This window comes from Nelumbo lutea, chromosome 7, assembly GCF_056320005.1.
Source record: "Nelumbo lutea isolate HS-2025 chromosome 7, American lotus-T2T, whole genome shotgun sequence".
NCBI lineage: Eukaryota > Viridiplantae > Streptophyta > Magnoliopsida > Proteales > Nelumbonaceae > Nelumbo > Nelumbo lutea.
Genome location: NC_142690.1, coordinates 13,302,871 through 13,320,284, shown reverse-complemented (window position 1 = coordinate 13,320,284; position 17,414 = coordinate 13,302,871). Strand labels below are relative to the sequence as shown.

The following is a 17,414-nucleotide window of genomic DNA, read 5'->3' as shown; positions in this document are numbered from 1 at the left end:
GGGTGTTTGATGAAATGTCCAAATGATCAGCATTGGATTATAACTCAGTGTAAATATCTAGGTGTTTGACGAGATGCCCAAATGATATAATTTAGAGTGTTAATTATCTGGTTGTTTGATGATATAATTTAGTATTAATACCTAGGTGTTTGATGAAATGTCCAAATGACAAACATGTATTATAATTTAGGGTTAATATCTGGGTGTTTGATGAAATGTCCAAATGATAAGCATGTATCATAGAGTTAATATCTAGGTGTTTGATGGAATGTCCATATGACAAGCATATATTATAATTAAGTGTTAATATCTGGGTGTTTGATAGAATGTCCAAATGACAAGCATGTATTATAATTTAGTGTTAATAATTTGCAAATATTATAACTTACATGTATGTTTTTTGTTGAAATGAAATATTTTGTAGGAATGGAGGGTGGGAAGTTTATGTTCATAGTGAATTATGGTGGCCATTGTATTTCAACAAACTCAAAATTAGAGTACAAAAATGGTGAAGTTGGGTTCATAGAGAATGTTGATAGTGACCGGGTGTGTTACCTTGACATCATGGAGGAGTTATGAAAATTGTGCAACATACCCCTAGGAAGCATTATCGCTATAAAATACAAAATCTCCTGGTTGGGAATTGGAAGAGAAAATTGGGGAACTAGGATGTGAGAATGATATATTAGTAATGTTTGTATGCCATGGTGATTTGAGGGAGATAATTTTGTATGCTGATTTTGAAAGTGTAAAAAGCGTGTGTTGTGGATGGAAGGCCCTACAATAGCAACATCCCACTATAAATGTTGTTGATGATGATGAAGTTCATTAGGGGGTGTAGAAAATGAGCATGATATAAATGTGTGTGATGTTGACTAGGATGATGTAGATGGACTTTATCTCAATGGGGCATTGAAGATTGGAATGATGAATGTTCTGTTGGTATGGGTGGAAAGATGGAGGGCAGCGGAGACATTTGGTCCTAGTGGTGGCTCAAGAGAGGATGTTGACTTGCTGTCTAACTATGAGCCGGCTAGTGACTATGAGAGTCCTACATGTTCAATGAAGGGTAAAGCCTGTGTGAGCAAAAGGGTTGCTAATCTTGAGTTCAGTTTTTCATGCCCAAAGTTCCAGGTGGGTATGGAGTTTGCTAATGTTAAAGAGTTCATATCAGCTCTGAGACAGTATGCTGTTGTTGATGGTATCCAGGTCAAGAGGGTGAAGAATGAGAAGAGTATGTTCACAGGGAGGTGTGATGCAGAGGGATGTGATTGGAGAAATCATGCATCACTTATTCATGATGGAGGAAGCTTTCGTGTCAAGACATTGATTGTGATAGTTGATCCTAATATATCAATAAATGTCATTCAGGGTGAGATTAGAAAAGTGTATGGCATAGAGGTGCATAAGAGAAAAATTCAAAGGGCCAAGGCAAAGGCTCTTGACATGACCCAAGGTTGTTTGAATGAGTCATATTCATCATTGCCTAAGTATTGTGCAGTACTGATGAAAAGTAACCCGGGCACCATTGTGAAGTTGCATGCTCCATTAGATTATGAGAGAGCCATAGTTGGCACATTTAAGAGGATTTTTATACACTTAGGGGGTCCTAAGCAGGGATTCTTAGAAGGGTGCAAGAAGATCCCTAGGTTTGATGGATGCCATATAAAGACTCGGGCAATTGGGGGTATTATTCTACCAGTTGTTGGGCTACATGGGAACAATGGATTATTCCCACTTGCTTATGGTGTAGTGGAGAGTGAGACAAACGAGAATTGGATATGGTTTTTAACATAATTGAAAGATGATGCTAGTGTTGATGATCCACTTAGGTGGACATTCATGTCACATAGACTAGAGGTGTGTTTTGTACCACAATAAAAACATTCAACATTACATATGTCTGACAAACTTATTGCTAAGTAATGTACATGTTGATGACTAATGGCGGGTATTGTAAATGGGGTTTTAGTTGTCATGCCAATGGCAAATCATAGGTTTTTCTTGCGACATTTGTATTGTAACTTGAGAAAGTACACAAAGGGAAAGTGTTGAAAGATGCACTATGGTCAACCGGCAGGGCCTACACAAGTTATCACTTCCAGTACTACATGGAGGTAGTAAAGATCTATTTGAAGGAAGCTTATGAGTGGTTTGCAAGAACACCCACCAATTCATGGTCTAGGCATGGGTTTGATCCCATTGTAAAAGCAGATGATATTACCAACACCTAGACTGAGTCTTTTAATGCTTAGATTGGGGATGCAAGATCAAAGCCAATTGTTCAACTCTTGGATGGCATTTGGAAGCATTGGATGGAAAAGATGTAGGAGAGACACGAGAAGGCCAAAACTTTTAATGGTGAGTTGCTGCCTAAAATACAAAAGATCATTGCAAGAAGGTTAAGGGAAGCAAGGTAAATTTCTGTACTAACCCGTTATGTTGAATGCAAATTAATTTAGCCAAATATGTTATGATTAAATACTTTAATTACCCCTATGGTTTTTCAAATTGACACAAACTTTCCCACTTTGTTGAATGCAATTTCATTTGATCATACATGGGTGTGCATGTTGGTTAGGGTGTTGAGGTCAGGCTTACATGAATATTAGGCTATGAGGAATCACCATGTTGATAATGTCATAAACCTAGAGTCAAGGATATGTACATGTCGGGTGTGGGATAAGAGTGGCATCCCTTGTGCACATGCATTAGCTGTGCTAACATACACCTGAGGGAAGATTGAAGACTATTGTGATAGAGCATTTCTCAAGTCTATGTATGTGTAAATGTATAGTCACTTTGTGCGTGTTATTTCAAGAGAAAAATATTGGCCCCAAGTGCAAGATCGAGCAATTAATCCACCTAATGTGAGAAAAAGGCCTAGTAGACCACCAATTGTGAGGAGGAGAGAGGTAGGTGAAAGGGGACCAATGCACCATAACAATCTTGAAAGGAAGACAATTAAATGTTCTTTGTGTGGAGGGTTCTACCACAATAAAAGAAACTATTGTACACCTCCACTTACTGGCTTAGGGGCAAAGGTAAGGTATTGATATTATCTCCAATATGATGAAATTTACTTCCAACTTGCATTTTTTGTATTGTAGAGGATTGCACATGATGTTTCTCAACTAAGCTAAGTAATGAGAAATGAACTAATGCGCCCAAGAAGGGGTTCTCACATGGCAACCCATGTACAATCATCACATAAGGCTAGTTCATCTTCCCCTCAAGCTACTACAACAGTTCATGAATCATGAGATGGGTTCAATCCCCAAACCAGCCCCATGTTGAGTCAGAGGAGGTGTCACCACGAGGACATCCCAATACAGTACTAGGGAAGGTAGAGTATTCCATCCTCGGACAGAGTCATCCCCCTTCCACAGCTGTTGTGGGCCACCCAACCAAGCAATTGTAAGTGACCCCAAAATTTAACTTAAATGTTCTTAATCTTTTTAACAAAGAGAACATTTTCTAATTCATGTCCATACGTGTGCAGGGACAGGAACCTTGAAGCCAACAGATCAGATACTCCCAAAATGTGTCTATTGAACGGAAGAACCCAATTTTGGTTTGTATTTTTTGTTTGGTATGCATATAACTAACACAACATGACACACACCACATTATAGGTCCTAACATATTTTTTTGCACAGGTACATGATACACACATTGATATAATGCACCATATGTCAGCATCTAATTTTTTTGTTCCATGTAGATATTTGTTGGTGGGAATATCCTTACTTTTATTTTTTTTGTTTGTTTTTAGATACATTCTATGCTATACTTGCTCACAAATAGTGTGTTGATTCACTTGTTACCTAACTTACTTGTCATAGGTCATGGATGATCAACATGAAACTAAAGTCCAACACAATTAATGTGTAAAACTAGAGAATTAACTGGTTGGTATGCAAAACTAAAGAATTAGAAGTGTACACTATAAAGAAGAAAACAAGAATCATAAATAGTTGATGTTGTTGGATTCACCTTATATAACCATAACCTTTTGACTTGTAACTATAAAACTAGAGAACTAACTGGATTCACCTTATATAACAATAATTAGTAGGTACTCTGTTCTGGTTGATGGGTTTAAGTAATCAAGATTTTCCACTGATGTTTGCATGGGACTCATAGGTGGATTCACCTTATTAAACCATCTAGTTAAATCGGTTGGTGCATGAGGTAGCTGGATTCACCAACCAGCTAGTTTATTGGTTCTTATAAAATTAAACCAACTAGTTTAATTGCTCTAATTCTGGATTTGGACATGCATCTCTCCTAAGGCAATGTGCCTCATGTCATGGCAACTAACAGGATATGAGTTAGGTTCAATAGCCCAACCATGCTTAGACTATTGAGCCCAACCATGTTAAACTAGAGTTCAACTAACAAGGTATGACCTAGGTTAAATAAGCTTTAGTTATGACTCCAATTAGCATGAATTATACTAGGATGTCAATATTTTTTTCCTTTGCCTCTTAAATGTGAATTAACCATTGTCTATCCACAATGTAGTCGCCATCTTGACTTAACCATTGGTAGCATGTACCAAACCAACTTCTTGGATTGAGCTATTGCTGATTTAAATTCATCATATCAGACTAACTTATGGTTGTAGGGTAAGATTTCAACACATTGGATTGACCTATTTTTTATTTAAATTCATCTAATCAGGTTGACTTAAGGTTGTAGGGTAAGATTTTAACAGATTATATTGATCTATTGTTGATTTAATTTGATCTAACCCGAATGAGTTGCAACCATAAAGTTTCAACACATTTAACCCGGATGATTTAACTTGATCTAACACATTGGATTGAGTTATTCTTGTACTTAGACTGTGAATGTTTGAGAAGATCAATTAATTCCTTATAAAATTTATGGGTTTATTATGATCATTTCAAGATGATGACTACATTCCAAGAAGTTGGCTTGACTGTTCAATCAATATTCTGATAACAATAAAGGTTGATCATAATGCTAGACAAATTACAACTTGTTATTCTCTAATTGCAACACCAATTCAACCTCATCTAGTGTATCTCTTAGACGATGAAGCTTGCATGTAGATGATGTGGAAACTCCCCCTTGATGAGTTCTCTACTTGGTTAGGTTCTTCTTACTTATGTATCCAAGCAAGAAACCTACGCCATCCTTCCTCCTGCATTAATAGATCATGACACAATTATGTATTTGACAAAATTCGTATGAGTCAGGCACAACAATGTATATGACAAGTTGTATACTACCTCTGTCTTAGCACAAACCTATAATCACTTATCATATGAGCCAGCCCATTTGGATGAAAACACATGACATATGCCAAGTTCACATGGGTACGTTTTCACCTCGCCTATCCATAATAAGAAGTTGCAACTAATGTTCTTGATATGCTAAAACAATCTAATAACAATTGTTAGTTATTCGTACGCACTAACGTTACAATTGAAATTGCATGCATGCAATTACATTCACTCACATAATAAGGGCATGCATAATACTTGCGCCCATTATTCTCCAATTTCCCATTTCTAGATTTCATGGTGGTGCATTCTCTGCATCCGCACGGATAATTGATCTTCATAATTTAGTTGAAATATAATTCCAACAAAAAAATAGAAACATAAAAAGAGTAATTCAAGCATATGATGTGCGGGATAGGTAGGAAAGTTGATGGTGGTGGGTGAGGTAGGCAGGCGGATGGGTGTGTGGGCAGGGTAGGCAGGCGGAGTGTGCGGGAGCAAGGGGTGGGGGGTAGGCATGTGGGTTGGAATGTATGGGCAGGCGAAGTGTGGGGGCGTGAGTGGGCGGGTGTAGGCAAGACGATTATGCACTGTACACATAAAAGGGCATCCCCTAATATTTTGACAAACCCTCCCCTCCCCCTGTGACCAAACACATTATCACCCCACCTCACTTGCTTGCAACTCAACTTGTTGTGGTTGTTGATGTTGTTAATGGAGTAAACATGTAAAGGACGAAAGGTTATGGCAAAGGATATCCTTGTCCAATTTGAAGAGAATCAAAGACTGAAGGGTATTTTCGACCATAAAAGGGTAGTTTCAGCATTTAAAAAATGTAATAATGTCACGTGATAGTGCATACTGGTGGATCTTAACGGGAAGCTGACGGTAAGGTAACATTTGCCTATTGTTAGAAATGTCTAGGGTACTTTTAGTAATTTCTTAAATAGTAGGGTAAGTTTGTGTCCATTTGCTAAACCTTAGGGGTGTTTAAGTATTTAACCCTTACTTATATGAATGGTTTTTAAAACCGACCTAGAGACCGAAATGATCAGGGGTCCGGTTATCGAATTGAACGGTCCACCAGTTCTGACAAAAAAATAAAAAATGGTCAAAACCGTTCGAACGATTAACCGCCCGGGTCAGCGGTTTGCAAACCAAAATCTATGCTTTGGGGAAAAATGAAATTGGTCACTTGACCGGTTCTCGGTTTTTCTGTCGGGGTCCGGTTTTGAAAACCATGCTTATATGTACATTGTACATAATTTTCAAAATATGCCATCCACTCCTCTCTTTTTTCTTCCTTTCTTTTTGTATTTTACACAAATTTGAACCAACACAAGAGATCTCACCGCCTCAAGCCCATCTCTCTCTCTCTCTCTCTCTCTTAACGTTGTTGCAACTTAAAACCTACAACTATCCCAAGCTCCACTACACAATGGAGTAGTGTTTTGGTAATGAAATCTTTCATTACTCTTTGCTAAGATTATGTTTTGGTAAATCATTTTTGAGAACATAATAGAGTCATGGGAGGCTTTTGTACTTTTAACTATTGAACCTTACAAACTAGACTCAAGTTATTTATTTATTTATAAATATGAGAAGCATAGGTAGTTTTAGAACATAATAAGCATTTTTGGTACCTTATTTTTTTCAAAGTGAAAGCACAATAAAGCTAGAATGGCTTTTGCCAACGGTTGATATGTTCGATGTTTGGGAGGAAAAAATGATGAACATTATTTTCCCTTTTTTTCATTTTCCCATTTTCTCTAATTTTTCTAGGAAAAATAAGAAATATTTATAGGACACTTTTTCCCTATGCGAAACAGTGTCTTCTACCTTAAACATTGCTCAACTAAAAAGAATAACTTGATTATGGGTACTTCATTGTTTTTTGTAAAAATGGTCATAATTGCTTCCTTGTTTTTTTTTTTTTTTGAAAATAATCATTACCTACAAATCTCATGGATTTTATAAATATTGTTCTAACTATTAGTAAGGACATCGATGACATTGGAAATATGTTGTGCCAGAGTTTTGATGATTTGATTGGTATCTATTTACCAAGTACAAAAAGCCAACTTGAATATCAGAGCCAACGAAACTCACCCTTTTGTTTCATGGAAAAGTGTCATTCGTCAATAGGGAACAATTACATGGGGAACTAGAAAACTTTTCTGTTCTTCTTACTATGTTTTGAACTTTATATTAATTAAATGATCACCAACCTATTGCCTCTTGTTTTTGGGTTATAGTTTTTTTTTTGCCATAGAATTTAAGGTATTAATGGCTCTAAATGGTGCACTAACGATGATCTTGTTTATGTCATGTGGGGCTAGCCAACAAGGCATGTATAAGTTGTTTTTGTTTTTGAAAGCTCATGGTATATATAAATAGTTTCTCAGATGTATATAGTATATATAAATAATTTATCAAATATACGTAATATATATATAAGTAATTAACCATTTATTTATTATTAAACAAAAAACCCACAAAATTCTATTGGGGATAAAGAAGAATAGAGTAGGCTGAAACAAATAAATACATTTTCAGATTTAGTAATAAAATAAAAAAAGGATCACAAAGAACATGCAATTCCACTTTAACTTCGTGATGCCAATATCAAAGCATGGAGCTAACTATACTTTATAAGCTTGAGACAATCTACATTTCAACATTAAATCATATTTCATTTTTTATCAAATATCAGAGGAGAATGAGGACTAGAGGACTCGTCCATTGCAACTTAACCCTAAGTGTAATTGTTTGATTATCGTTTATCTTTATAGAACAAGAAGAATATGGTATCCCATTGTCGATTAACACAATTAATGTATGGGTAAAATACTTTTTACATGCATTGTGTTATCATTAATTGATTTAAACATACATTGAGTTTTTCAAATGAACTTAAAAATACCCCATAAGTGTAATGTCATATGTGAATTTATTTAAAACTTTTAAAATCCTATTTTGCCCTTTAACGGATGAAACCTTGCTCTCTATTCATTTGTTCATTACCCCATGTTTGTCAAGAAAAACCTTTATTTTGATTAGACAAAGCAAAGTTGACTTGAATTGACCTAAAGTTTATCTTAAACAAAATCCCAAACACCCAATATCATTATTCAACAAAATTTGAAATTTGGAACAGGATGTTTTAACAGTCGTAGATATTGTGATTTATGGGTGTAAAAGAGATCTGACTTCAAACATTGAGAAATGAGAGCTTCTAATTATGTAAGAGAGTACATTTTGGGTATTGGAATCATCAATCAATAATATTGAAACTTGTATAGGGTTTAAAATGGTGTCAAAATTTCACATGAACTTGATGGAACACATCAAACAATCTCAAGATGAGTTTTTTGATTTTGAACACAATAACTAAATGGTACTTGTGTAGCCAATATCTATTATTATTAAAACATCCAACGCCCAGAATTTGTATAGCCAAAATTCATCTTGAATTGTGTGGGGTCATCAATCAATCTATTATATTCAAATTTATCATCTCTTTGGTTATTTTTTAAAATTTGAAATAAAAATGGAGGGTAAAAGAGTCACAAGGTGTCTTTAAGTCTTTTTGAAAAATTCAAGGTATGCTTAAGTCAATTAATGAAAACTTAGAGCATGTTTAAGTCTTTTATTTCATTGTGTTTTTAAATTTGGATTCAATAAGGAGGTGTTTAGTTTCATTGCATTTTTTCAAAAAGAGATATTGCGTTGAAAAAACATTCATCATAGTGTTGTCTGGTTCCATTGCCATTTTATTAGAAAACGGTGTTACATAGGGGTCATGTCAACTGTCATACAAAAAAAATGTAAAAAATGATGTTTTTGAGATGAGCCGTTTGTTGAGAAAATGATTAACCAAAAAGCATATGATGGCACATTTTTTGTCGTTTTGCTCAAAATCTGATATGGCTTCTAGCATATCGTTGGCAATGGACCCAACCACCACCTATGTCATTCTTTTATTTCATCTTATTAATAATATAATATTTGATTAATTCAAATTAATTTATTTACATTTTTTATCCGATTTCAATTCTATTTGATTCAAATACGATATAAACTGTATTGATATAATCCTATTCAAATTCAAATATAAATGAATCAAATTTGGACCAACCTATATTCCATTCAACTCAAGATATGTTTGGTTATGTGGGTGTTTATTGAAAAAATGTGGCCACATCAGCACTACTTAGGTATTAGCGTTTATTGTGCATGGAACCACTGTTTGGTTTCAACGTTTATCAAGTAAATATTAAAAAACACATTCTTTTAATTTTGTGCATGAGGAGTTGGGAGAAACTTCAATTTTTGGTTTCTCCCAACATCCCAAACGTTTTATTGAAATGAAGTGCTTACTTGGAACATTGTTAGCTGAGGTGGAAGATAGCTTTATGGGTGTGTTACTTGAAACATCCACAAAATGCCCAACCAAACAACAACAATAAACATTTAGGTGATGTTTGGAATGGCTTTGTTTATTTAAAAAATGTTTGTATTTGATTTATCTTCAAAACCAGGAAAAAACGAACATTTTTTCATTGTTGTTTGACAACTATGTGTCACATAAGTAGAACGGTAAATAAACACTTTGGTGTTGGGAGAAACATTAAAATGAAGTTTTCTCCGATGGTTGATTTATACATGAACTGAGACAAATGTTTATTTGATAAATAGACTTACAAATAACATTTTGGGACAAACCTAGTATGTATTTGGTATAGCTTATGTTTATTAAATAAACGTTTTGTACTTTATTTGTCATTAAAACTAAGAAAAAGTGGTTGATAAACGCTTTCTCCATTAGGCGCCACATCAGTAGAATAGTAAATAAATAATTTTGCATTGGGGGAAGCATGAAAATGAAACTCCCCCCATTGGTTGACTTACATATATATCAAGACAAAAATTTATCATTGTTTAAACATACAAAATAACATGATGGTATGAATGTTGATTTGGCAATGACATATCACCATTTATCAAATAAACATAAGCCATACCAAACAATGCCCTAATGATGAATTAGCACCATATTTCAAATGAATGGAAATTAAACATCTTAAAATAACATTTTTAATTAAACACTTATCTAGAAACACTCCATTTATAAATGCCCATATAACCAAACACTAATAATTTTTGAAGTGCACTAGGTAGGGGTGTTCATGAAAAACAAAAAAAATTGAAAAACCAAACCACAAAATGCAGTTAACCAAATCAATCAGTTTAATTTTGGTTTGAAATTTTTGAAAAACCAAAGGACCGGTTCGGTTTTCAGTTAACCTGCAAAAGAACCAACAATTAATCAAATCGACTGGTATATATAATTATATGTATATTTTATATATATTTTTAATATATGTGACATATTTTTTATATATTATATATAAATATATACTTATATTATATTTGTAATAATCTATTTATAAATATTATATATTTTTAAAATGTTTATAATATATTATAAATCATTTATTATTTATAATATAATATTATACATATATTTATATAATATATATCGTAAATATAAAAAACCCAAAAAATGAATAATTGAACTGGTGGTCAAAAACCAAAATTGACAGGTTAACTGGTGATACCAATTCAATTTCGATATGAAAAAAATGAAAAAACCAATATCACCGATTCAGTCTGCAATGATTAGGTTAATCGAACCGTGAACACCCCTACCAAGAGTTTGGGTTGAAGTCAAATAGTTCCGGTCTGATACGTGGTTTTCTCTTTGGTACGTTGGACCACACGTGCCTTATCGTTAGGGACACTCACCTTTACCCATCGAGCAATCCGAAGAAATCCGGATATTAATGACATGCTAGCAGCACAGCACGGTAGCTGCTAGCACGGCACGTGGAGCAAGCATTACTCATCTTTCACTCAAACCAAACGGAGCCTAAGCGCCTTCAGTCAATTATCACTATTTAATAATAAAATAATCAAAACATTAACTCAGGTCCACGGTCAATTTATTGCTCGAGCAATGCTAATGTTACGAGTCGGGTAAATTCGTAGTATGAATCAATGAATTATGAGTGAACTTATTCCGTTAATCACGAATCTTGCGTAGAGCCAGCTTGTCGTTTGACGTCAGTAGGCTATTGGGCCCACCAAATATTCCGGAACAACGGTTCATGATGAGCTGTAACAGCTAAGACCATGAGTTTGACTTAGCGCCAAGAAATGCCCCACTCTTCTTCAAAGATATTTTAGTCATTTTCTTTCTGCATTTTCTTCAAAGATATTTCTTCGTCTCTGTTTTGCATCAACACATCTTCGATCTGTTAAACCTCCGAACACTGGTACGCAAAATCTCCCTCCTCTCAGTCATCACATCGTGTATTTCTTTTCCGATTGCAGTTATTTTTGAATATTCAGAAGAAGGAAACCCTAATCGATCCTCTGCTTTTGAACTGATGAAGACAATTCCGGTGCTCAGCGATCGATACAACCTGTTAAAATCCTACGTCTAGGGTTTTGTTTGTAGATTCGTGACGGTTGAGTTTTGTGTTGCAGGATCGTGATCTGCGGAAGCAGAGACCCTTACCGGTGAAGTGGGGCTTAGTTTTGGTTATTGAAGCTTTGGTAATTCAAACATTGGAGGTTCAGCAAAGGCAGGGTTTTAGTTTCTGCACATGCAACTTGAGAAACGAGGGGAGAATCGGTTGTAGCTAATAAGGTTGATTTCTAATTTGCCCACAATGAAGACCAGTGAGCGTGTTGCAAATTTGGCTCTAGCAGGTATTGCCTTTTCTGATCGACTGTAGGCCAGTGAACGTGTTGCAGATTTGGTTCAGTTTGTGGAAGACGAAAATTTGTTTTTATGTTTAAGAGCTAAATAATTGAATGCAGGGTGAATCTGGCGGATTCCAAGCTAAATGCGATGGTTCTAATTTTACATACTTTTTCTGGTGCATTTTTTATGTAATATATAATCTGGAACTCAGGCTCCCTCCAGTCTCATGTTTTTTCCATGAATTTGGTTTACAAATGCTGGTTTGAAAGCAATACCTGTTACTGTAAAACGATTTTCTTTACAGTTTTGGAATGCCATTTCCGCACTTTTATGTGTAGGAGAGGCGTTACCAAAGTGTTCGAAAACATTTTTTTGATCGATTAAATATCGACAAAATTAATGTGGAACCTATGATGCCCCCCGGTTGTGTTGTTTTCTGTTCATACATGGAAAAATTGAAACCATAGAATTTTGTGTTCTTACCAGTTAAGGAAACTGAATTTCCATCTTGGTTATATTTAGTCGAAATTCAAGTGCTTTTAGTTGGATTGGTCGATGCACATAGTTGAAATCTCCAGGGGAAATAGAATCACGCGCGTTAAGGATCCAGGGTCAAATGTAGTTGGTTTATTCTGGAGTTCATAAGTTTCCATTAGGACTCCGGATCAACGATATGAGAAATTTACTACGGCTAAATACCTGATCAGAAGCAAACATTGTCAACAATTCAGCTGACCTATTTAAATGGATGTAAATGGGTGGAATCCAACCTGAACCCATCCTAATCAATCCGTAAATATTTATAACATACCAATTGCATTTTTTGGGCAATAGTAGATTGTCACATGGCATTTTTAGGTTGGGTTGACGTGAGCTATTAAATATGATAGAAAAGTTCTTTAAATCAATTTGGGCCATCACCATGGTGGACAACAATGTGGGTCTCATATTATTGTTAGGTGGGAGAGAAAAGTTGGGGGAGAGGTATTGGGAAGATAGACTGAGAGAGGACAGTCGGGGGGATGATCGGGAAGAGGAGAGAGACGTATCTTCAGTTTGGTGCAGGGTTGAACTGGTTTGGATTGTTTGTTTCTGTCTCTCGTTTTGTTTTTCTTTGCGGTGATTGCTCATCATCTGATTTGTAGGCTTCTTTCTTTTAGCTTAATTAAATTTTCTTTTCTATTTGCCTTAAAAAAACCATTTAAATATACCCAATAGGCAATTCAGCCCATTTCTAAATTCTAATCTGCTAAGTGAATGGGTCGATTTAGTGGATTGTAAGTGGGTGGATCACATGGGTTGCGTCAGAAATTTGATCCCTATTCCTAGTCCCAGGTTCCTATATAAATGTTCAATTTTTTTGGATGAATAACTGACAGAATGTTATTAAGATGTCAAGAGGAAAGATACATCCAATGGGATTGTTAGCCTTGGCTAACACTGCCAAAAAAAAAAAAAAAGACAGCCAACAGCAAAACAGCAGTACAATCACATTACTTGACTCCAAAGCAAACTTCCCTATAGCCCCTTCTCTTGCGAAATCATCAGCCAACCCATTTGCAGATCTTCGAATCTATTTCCAAGGACCCTCCTGGTTTCCCTTATCCAGCCTACTACTACTATGGAGTCCCCTTCAATAGTCAGTTTTCTGTGACTGATAAATAAAGTCAAGCTTCTGTGATTCATGGCTTTGGCTAGTCTTACCCCATGTAGAATTTCTCCCATCTCGTTCTTAAGTGAGTCTCCAAAGGGCCAAAAATCATAGCTACAATGTTTCCTTATTTTTGATCCTATCTTTTCCATTTCATACTTGTCCATCTTAATATTCACATTTCTGCTACCCTCAGTTTTTTTTTTTTTGGAAATGTTGTTTTTGATTGTCTAGAAAATTGCTCCATAACAAATATTACAATAGCTATAGACTATAGTTGGCCTGTTCAACCCCATAATGACCATTGAGTGATCTCAATCAGCTTAATTGGGACTAAGGGCTCAGACACTCCAGGCACAACCTACAAACTCAGTTGGTCCTGCTCCTGCCTATTGCTGAGACCACTCCCCACCTGGCCTTCTTCAATCGGCTTGGAGTCACTAAATGACACTATCTCCAAAGTGGAAAAATCCTGGATTGTCCATACTTCACTTTGTTATATACATATACATAATCTAAAAGGAGGCATCCAAAATATCAACCTGAAATTTGAACTGCCACTGCTTCAAAAGGGGTGACAGGTAACAGTGACTTAATTCACACACGTTGCCATATCATCACCTGTTGACCTGAGTTCTCAAGATTGATACCTTCTTTGATGAATCTGAGAGAGACAAAACCAGCTCCCTTCCACACCTTCAATTATGGCAGCAATAGAGGGGGAAAATGAGGATCTAATATAACCAAGGTCTCCAGCTGCATGCTGATCAGACACCCTCTGAACCAAGAGTGAATGACTTCCAGTCATCAAAAAAAGAGGTAAAGCTCCTAGTATGTGGTTCTTGACTTCTTACTCCCCAATCTTTAATCTCCATTTCCACACATATAACATGTAACTAACCAGAGACATGAGATCCTGTATTTTTGGAATAAGAGCCAAAGGTTTCCCTCTAATTAAGAGTTACAAAAAATCAAGTGGTTATCCCCATCAATCAGTATAAGCTTTCCAGTGCATTCTCTATTTCTGCAAAACCGTAAAAGTGGACTTGCACCACACATTAAGAGATACTCCAAATATCCTCACCCATCAGCGTGCATAGCCAGCGGAAATGTTAATTGTACCCACTGATGAACTCCATCTCACAAGATGGAGCTTGCAACTGTTGAATTTTCTATGCTCATTATCCAGGACCTCTAGAGCCTCATTTGATCAGACAGTTAACAGGAGTCCACTGCATAGTCTTCTCTCCTCTGGATCTTTCAGATACAACCACACCATCGTTACCCAACTTTCAACTTCTGTTGGTTTGGGTTGCATGTTTTAAAATCTCCCAATGAGGTAGGTATCTGTGGAGAAAAGCCGTGTTCTGCAATTCTCATGTTGTTCATGGCCCTGTTAGAATGTCTAACCACCTGGACTGAAGCCCTATCTTTCTCATTGATTCTTCTACCTACAACATCAAGTATATTGTTTGCCATGGTGGCCTATTCACACCAAAAAGAGATAAAGGAGATGGCATTGATAAATGATCAACACAGAAAATCAGTCTATATATTTTTTTTGCTAATGAATTCGACTTTCAATTATAAAAAAAAAAACTGATCAACACAGAAAAGAGTGTTAGCGTTGCTTGCCCTGGGTTGCTCTTTATCTAAATAAATATTTGTGGAACATGCTCTACTCTTTCTAACTGGAAAAATGCTTGAATAATAGTAATATCATAACTTGGATGCTAATTTCGGTATCCTAAACTGCATCAACATGCATCATTTCTATATTTGATTGATCCAATGTTGCTTATGTCTCAGGAGTTCTGGTATGGTTTTATATGACTTGTTTTTATTTTTATCTTTTTGGGTGTAGGTTTAACTTTGGCACCACTTGTTATGAAAGTAGATCCAAATCTAAATGTTATTTTAACAGCATCTTTGACTGTTTATGTTGGTTGTTATCGGTCAGTGAAGCCAACACCACCATCAGTAAGTATAAGTATCTTTTTTCTTTTCCATGAACAATTGACAAGGGCAGTGCAACCCCAACCAGGGGCTCTCCAATACAGCATGATGCATGCATGTTAGGTTGATTTGAATTTGTCCATGTGGATCTAATATAATCTTAATTTGATTTCAAGCCTGCTATATGTGCAAACCCATGAAACTTGACTAGATATGATCCATATAGTAAAAAATGGGCTGGTTATGGATCTCAGTAACAGGATTCAAACTTGATGCTGGAGCCAGATTTAAACTTGGTAATTCCCATGCTATGTTGGACCTTAACTGGATATAGGTTGATCTTTCTTGATCCAAACCATATATGCCCTAGTTTCCATGAATCCAAGGCATTAAATCAATGCTTTTCTTTAATTTCTAATTGAGTTGCCAGATCTGGTAGTGCTATTTATCATTGTACGAAACAATAGTCCCTTCTGTATGGCTAGAATATGGTAACAAAAATATCACCTTCTTCATGCTTAAATGCACCTCTATCCCTAAGCAGCAGCGATTGAAATTTAGTTACACTGCTCTGGGGGGGGCTCGCTTTTTGATGGATAGGTCTTTAGTTTTAATGGTTTCAAGTTCTTGAATATAGAACTTATAATTGTTTTGCACTCAATTGTGGCTGCAAAATTTTGCTCTGCAGCTTTGCTATTTGAAGCAGAGAGTGAATCTTTTGTGAAGCCTAATGTTTTTTACATGCACAAAGTCGGTCCCAAGGATGATTTTCAGCCCAAAGAAGTTTTTTCTTATTCCTTTTTTTATAATGGTGATATTTGCATATCCAAGCTTAAATAGAGGCATAAAAATCCTCCAAATTCTCTAGAAGCATGCTGAAGACCACCCAAGTCTTTACTGAAATCTCTCTCTCTCTCTCCCCTCCTCCTCCTCCTCCTCCTCATCCACTTCAATAATCTAGTTATCCCTTGGTGAACTGGTGATGAGCCCCTTATACCCCATGGAAACTATATAGATGGATGAAAACCTGGAGAAGCAGCACCTTATGTCTTGCCAAGTCTCTTGGACCCATCAGCATCCATCCAAGTTGGGTGTGATGCTATGCTCATTACGAGGGATCATCTCCTGGATCTATCACCTCTCATAAAGACTCTAGACTCTTTACCAGGGTGGCTCCAACAAGCATCCATCCAAGTTGGGTGTGATGCTATGCTCATTATGAGGGATCAGCTCCTGGATCTATATATCCTACTTGTATATTTTGTTTGTTTCTGTGTTATTTTCTTGTCTACAGTTAAATGTTATTGTATTTTCCATCTAATCTCACTCGCCTAATCATGCAGGAGACAATGTCACATGAACATGCTGTGCGCTTTCCCTTAGTTGGAAGTGCGATGCTCTTATCACTGTTCTTATTGTTCAAGTTCCTATCAAAAGACTTGGTCAATGCTGTACTGACATGCTACTTTTTTGTACTTGGAATCATTGCGCTTTCGTATGTTCTTTCTGCATAAATTCTAGTATATATTTTCCTTTTTTTCTGATATGGGTCAGATGTGACTTATAATTCTATTTTGTCCTCATTGTTTAATTTCCTTTGTTTTTTCACCTCCACAGTGCAACATTGCTACCTGCTATTAGGCGGTTTCTTCCGAGACATTGGAATGATGATTCCATTAAGTTGCATCTTCCATATTTCCGTTGTATGTGATTGCCTTCTTTTTCACTTTGTTCTTCCAAATGCTTATTATGAGCTTCTTCCTAATACCAATAGTTATTT

At 35.9% G+C, this 17,414-nt stretch overlaps 2 protein-coding genes across 2 annotated transcripts in view; both read left to right on the top strand.

The window, feature by feature from the left end:
- The first annotated feature begins 426 nt into the window (after positions 1-426).
- Positions 427-1,797, top strand: LOC148845186 (uncharacterized). Its single transcript, XM_088955853.1, has 2 exons — positions 427-546; positions 880-1,797. The coding sequence occupies exons 1-2, from the start codon at positions 427-429 to the stop codon at positions 1,795-1,797; spliced, it is 1,038 nt and encodes a 345-aa protein (XP_088811979.1).
- A 9,464-nt stretch (positions 1,798-11,261) lies between these two features.
- The window catches only part of LOC148845185 (signal peptide peptidase), a 28,497-nt gene continuing 22,344 nt past the window's right edge, over positions 11,262-17,414 (top strand). Inside the window, exons 1-5 of the mRNA XM_088953520.1 lie at positions 11,262-11,593; positions 11,808-12,032; positions 15,543-15,658; positions 16,978-17,129; positions 17,252-17,337. Of these exons, the coding sequence (XP_088809646.1) occupies positions 11,993-12,032; positions 15,543-15,658; positions 16,978-17,129; positions 17,252-17,337 (394 nt within the window). The 5' untranslated portion in view covers positions 11,262-11,593; positions 11,808-11,992. The remainder of the gene's footprint in view (positions 11,594-11,807; positions 12,033-15,542; positions 15,659-16,977; positions 17,130-17,251; positions 17,338-17,414) is intronic.

Excerpts from the sequence above, each read along its gene's own strand:
- LOC148845186 (XM_088955853.1), top strand. The coding sequence starts at position 427 with ATGGAGGGTGGGAAGTTTATGTTCATAGTGAATTATGGTGGCCATTGT. Across the intron at positions 547-879 it reads AGAATGTTGATAGTGACCGG|GATGATGTAGATGGACTTTA; the intron begins GTGTGTTACCTT and ends GATGTTGACTAG.